Below are 6,000 nucleotides of genomic sequence, written 5' to 3'. Positions count from 1 at the left end.
AGTCTACTTTTAAATGAGGTGACTGTGTCTGCCCCCCGGACTGAAAGTGGAAACTGGTTCCACAGAAGAGGAGCTTGATAACTGAAGGCTCTGGCCCCCATCCTACTTTTTAAGACTCTAGGAACCACAAGTAACCCTGCATTCAGTGATCGCAGCTCTCTAGTGAGGTCATTTGGTACTATAAACTCTCTAGTGGGGAGATATGGTACTATAAGCTCTCTAGTGGGGTAATATTGTACTATGAGCTTTCTATGTAGGGTAATATGGTACAATAAGCTCTCTAGTAGGGTAATATGGCACTATGAGCTCTCTAGTAGGGTAATATGGTACTATGAGCTCTCTAGTAGGGTAATATGGTGCTATAAACTCTCTAGTGGGGTATATGGTATTAGCTCTCTAGTGGGGTAATATGGTACTATGAACTTTCTATGTAGGGTAATATGGTACAATAAGCTCTCTAGTAGGGTAATATGGTGCTATAAGCTCTCTACTGGGGTAATTTAGTACAATAAGCTCTCTAGTGAGGTAATATAGTACTATACGCTCTCTAGTGGGGTAGTATGGTGCTATAAGCTCTCTAGTGGGGTAGTGGGGTAATATGGCACAACTGATTTGTGACTACTTTCTCGAGTATCTTAGAGAGGAAGTAAAGATTAGAGCTAGGTCTGTAGTTAGCCAACACTTCTGGATCGAGAGTGGGCTTCTTAAGAAGAGGTTTAAATACAGCCACTTTGAAAGACTGTGGCACATGACCTGTTAGTAAAGACCCATTGATAATATCTAGTAGAGAGGCGCTAATTAAAGGTAACACTTCTTTAAGCAGCCTCGTAGGGATGGGATGGGGTCTAATAGACAGGTAGAAGATTTAGAAGTATGAGAAAGAAGAAAAAAAGTATCCTTTATTAATCCCCTTGGGGAAATTCTTCTCTGCATTTGACCCATCCCTGGATGGGGAGCAGTGGGCAGCCCTGTGGGGCGCCCGGGGAGCAGTTGGGGGTTGGGTGTCTTGCTTAGGGACACTTCGACATGTGAGCTATGGGGGGACTGGGGATCGAGCAGGCTACCTTGTGGTTGCGGGACGACCACTCACCCCCCCGAGCTACAGCCGCCCCAAAGCCGCCCCAAAGTAGAAACGGTTAAAGACAATTGGTCAAGGCCATCCAAACACACATCAGGGCCCACAGCCGCCTCCAATGCCACTACCCCTGAGGATAGACCGGCAGTGGCCGAGGCCAGGAGATCATTAATTCTGCCTCTAATAGCCAGAATCTTATCATTGAAGAAGTTGATGAAGTCATTACTACTGAGGTATGTAGGAACACACGGCTCCACAGAGCTATGACTCTCAGTCAGCCTGGCCACAGTGCTAAAGAGAAACCTAGGGTTGTTCTGATCTTTTTCCTATTATTGATGAGTAATGAGATGCTCTGGCATTACGGAGGGCCTTACTATATGTTCTCAGACTATCCCACTAAACTAACCCAGATTCCTTTAAATTGTTGGAACGCCATATGCCTTCAAGCTTCCGTGATGCTTGCTTCAATATGGTAGTCTGAGGGTTATACGATGGAGTGAGCCTCCTTTGTTTAATTATCCTCTTATCCTTTTAGAGGGTCTATCGAGTCCAGTGTCACTCTCAATGAGCCAGTAGCACCATCGACAAGATTATCAATCTGGGACGGACTAAAGTTAGCACAGGAGTCCTCTGTTATATTGAGCCATAGTATTGAACCAAATACAGATACATTGGCAACATGGAGGAGGGAACATTGCTGGAATCACTTGGGTTGTCCATTGCTCAAACCTAAATTTCATGTTTTTCATGGAACGTTAATGGCTAATATTAGAATGGTGGCAAGGAGGTAGTGACTGTTGTTGTGCTTTGTCACTTTCAGTCCCAAATGCAGCATACGTTGCTGATTACTCTACTTTGTGGGTTCTGTTGTTTAAGCCATTTTTGAATGTCCATTTGAGCATTTGTATGCCCTTTTCAGCTCTTTTTCTCAGGCGAGCTGCAGCATCACTATCCGCAGTATATTGCATACGTCCTGACGCTCACAAAACTGCAGCATTATGTAGTTATGGGGGAATGACCGCGTTGGTTCTGCCGATCATATTCTCACAAATTCCAAACTTTTTTTCATTTAAAAATATTGGAGTTACTATGACGCTTACTTCTGCTAATTCTAACGATAACTTAAGTTAATTATTATCAGGTAGCAGCTGTAAGGGGTGGGGTCAAGTTGTAGCAAGGGAGATACAGAGGTCATCCAGGGAAAGCTTGCCCCCAAAAAGTGGTGGCTCAACACACTGATTGTAATCCCTTAAACCTTGTTACTAGCATACTTAATAAAACAAAGTCGTATAGCAGATCCACCATAGGAGTGGTCACATCATTATGGCAGAATATTCCCCATCAGGTCATCTGGTTCAGTTATGTTCTGAAAGCTTTCCGCAGCGCCTAATGAGCAGCGCCGGAAGTGGCCATTGTTTTACTGGGGCCCAGAAGATGGAGGAGGTCCAACATTAATCCCATTTACCTATGGTGACCCCATTACCTCATTGTTTTCTCAACAGTGTTCAGTCACAACACGAAACCATTTGCTGTATGCCTGTGCAGTAGAAATAGTTTGAATAGTGAATTTAAACACTCCCAACTGTGGATGAATGAGTCGAGTCATGCTACATTATGTATTATTTCTAGCCATTATGTTTACTTATTACAAAATGATTTACAGAAAAACAAAACCATCACCAACCATCTACAACACAGCGTATGAGATAACCCTTCATTTGTAATGGGGGCTTCAAAGTCCTTTTTATGATGTGTTTACATTATTTTGTCCAGCCCCTCCCTGCACAGTATACCAGCTCTGTCTTTACCTTGTGGGTGTAAAGCTAGTTGGATTACGGGTGGCGATGAATCCCTAAGGCGAAGTCTTGCTACTTCCTGGATATTGATTAGATATCAGCTCAGATCAATGGTGTGAGTTAAAGCCAGTCTCCAAATACCAGCAAACACACAGCGGCTCAAAATGAAGTCAGTTTGAACACAAGTCAGATGTTTGTAGAACGGCATGCAGCTGTACTGTAGATACATGTGTAATGATGACTGTAGAAACAGGCAGATAAGGTGGGATGATTATGCAATCTGTTCTCCATGTGTACTGTTCATTTCAAGCAGCAGTTGCACCAACAATTTTGCTTTTAGATTGAGTCGTATAAGGAAGTAGTGAAAAGTTGTTGCTTCACTAGCCACCTTTGTATTTTCGTGTTGCTTATAGTTTAGCAAGCTAAGTTTATCTGATGGACAGCTGAGGGATATGTAGTCCTCATCTAGTACCAAAACTTTGAAATACTGAGAAAGATATTGTGACACACAAGACTCACTCAGAGTTACTGAAGACATTGTATATGTTTTCTGTTTAATTTAGTGGTAGATTATTATTCATATTTTACCATTGCTTTATATATTCAATATGTGACTGTGGATCAGTCCTTGGGCAAGACACTTTACCCCAAACTGCTCCTGTAGCTGTGCCTCTGGTGTATGAATGGGTGTGAAGGATGTCATGTAGTGTTAAAGCGCTTTACAACTACAGTCCATTTACCATTCACGTCCACTGTCAACTCCACTAAATTCTAACTCAGTCTGCTAGAAGTTGTAGGCAGTTAGGGTGGTTGGATAAATAAAGTCGGTATACCACACAAAAAGAGCAGATGAATACTTCCTAAATGTCTTATACTGCTTTTTATACTGTACATCCCTTATCCTATGGAATCATTAACCCAGGAGAAATGTATAACATGTAGCCTCTGTTGTGCTATGTTCCACCAAACACATTTTGAACATACTGAACCCTTGTGTGGTTATCACAGAGATGTCAAAGTTGAGTTTGGTGTGGACTGGGGAGACCGGGACACGCCCAGTGATAAACTAGCATGAGGAGGTGTCATTCTCTTTGAGCAGCGCATGCTTCTATTTATAACAGATAGCTGCAATAACTCTGAGAGAGAGAGAGAGAGAGAGAGAGAGAGAGAGAGAGAGAGAGACCTCCAGCTCATTCCAGAGATAGTGGCGGACAGAGCGCTCACTCTGTGCTCTGTCTATTATTACACCAGAGCTGCAGATTGTGTGGAGGATGTGTTGCAACACTATCGGAGGACTCTGAACAGATTTTCGGGATATTGTCTTTAATAACTATCACTGAAGGACATAACACAATATCATATTTGGGAAAACAACAGATTGACGATGCCAGAGGAGAAAGGTAATGATGACCTTTAACAAGCTATTTGTGGTGTGTTCACCTGTCTGTGAGAGAAGAGAGGTCGTAGCTAAAGATTGTAATTATCCAGGACTTACCTCTTACCATTTCACTCCTATATTTAGTAGACAGTTACTCTTTTCCACAATATATCATATTACACTGTAATCCCACAACTCATTCTAGTTCTAGGTCATATGACTGTGTTTGTGTTTACTGCATTTAGTTCTATGCATATCTATGGAAGTCCTTAACCCACAGATAAACAGGCCTCCTATTATGTAAGCCTAGTCAGAAGCGTGGAGCACTTTCTCTGTGAATATGCTGTGTGAATGTGACGGACAACAACAAGGCTGTGGTGGCTGGCTGGATGGTTTGCTGAAGGTTGATCTGCTGCCTCCTCACTGCAACATCCTGGCAACCAAAGTGTTGTGTTGGTCCCCTGCCTGCATCTCTATCACTGGGAGCTCAGCCATGAGCTGCTCACAAAGGGATGAGGGCCAGTTGCTAAGAAGAAATCACTCTGATATTCCTGCTGATGTGCAGGGTGTCTTTGGTATTGCATAATAAGATTGTAGTGACCTTTTAGTGCTTTAGTATATTAAAATGTTCTCTGCAAATACTGTTTCCTTTAATATAGACTTGAGTCTTCTTCAAATTTCCCCATAATATTCCTAGGACTTGTTTTCACTGAGGGTGAACAATACGCTCTGGGGTTGAGAATAACTACATTGATTATTTTTGGTATTATATTGTGTAGTTACAATAATGGCGAACAAAACGTATGTGATTTGAGATAAAATGCACGATTTGGTTTGGACTATTTGGACTGTACCAGTGGTGGTGGAAGAATTTAAAAGTAATACTAGCATGTCAAGTACTCTATTAAAAGTAAAAGTACTACATACAAAATTTGACTAGTAACAGGACAGGAGTATGAGCAGCAAAATGCACTTACGTATCAAGTTCAAAATTGATCCAGAAGTAGGAAGCTTTAGTAATAACAATACTTCCCATAACGTCATGTGACATAACATCCTCAGTCAAATTAATAATGACAGGAGCAATGGTCTCCTGAGTGAAAGTCCTGTGTTTGTTCGGCCCATCCACTGCCCTTCCTTTGCTTAACGTTCTCTCTCTGTCTGTAGAATATTGACACGGATGGGTTCACATTGGACTTAGTTGAAACCCGATGCGTCTCTTCCCGATGCTTAAGGACGCCTTGTGAGTCTCTGTCAAGACGGCGAAGGCCGCTGCCCAAGTGTCGGTATCTGACGCCCTGCTAGTGAAACCAGGATAAGAATTTGACTCTGAACTTAGGTGTAAGCTTAAGTCCTCGAATGAATGTACTTTCCACTGCTGACCTAAACCTAATTGCTTGTAAAAAGAAGCCTCCTAACACCACACATATTTCCTCTCCTCGCCAGTGTCTTGTCGTCAACAGCCTCTTGAAGCCGATCCAGTCTTTAGTCTGTGGCTGTTTGGTGTTGTCTAAATGCAGGGCAGCACTGTGTTTCGTCTACTGCCATCATAATGTGACAGAAACACATGCTTCAAGACGGAGCGTTGATTCTTTATTTGTATTTTTTGTAATTAGATTAAAACTAATAACCAACAGCAAAGACGTGTAGAAATAGACACGGTGTTGTGCACATACACATGCATTCATACAGGTGTGTAGTCTAAAGGCACACACACACACACACACACACACACACACACACACACACAC

General features: G+C 42.3%; 1 protein-coding gene across 1 annotated transcript in view; it reads left to right on the top strand.

Annotated features, from left to right (window-relative positions):
- The first annotated feature begins 4,093 nt into the window (after window positions 1-4,093).
- The window catches only part of ablim2 (actin binding LIM protein family, member 2), a 55,774-nt gene continuing 53,867 nt past the window's right edge, over window positions 4,094-6,000 (top strand). Inside the window, exon 1 of the mRNA XM_079214619.1 lies at window positions 4,094-4,271. Within this exon, the coding sequence (XP_079070745.1) occupies window positions 4,256-4,271 (16 nt within the window). The 5' untranslated portion in view covers window positions 4,094-4,255. The remainder of the gene's footprint in view (window positions 4,272-6,000) is intronic.

This window comes from Taurulus bubalis, assembly GCF_910589615.1.
Source record: "Taurulus bubalis genome assembly, chromosome: 3".
Lineage (NCBI taxonomy): Eukaryota > Metazoa > Chordata > Actinopteri > Perciformes > Cottidae > Taurulus > Taurulus bubalis.
This window is presented reverse-complemented; position numbering and strand designations above follow the sequence as displayed.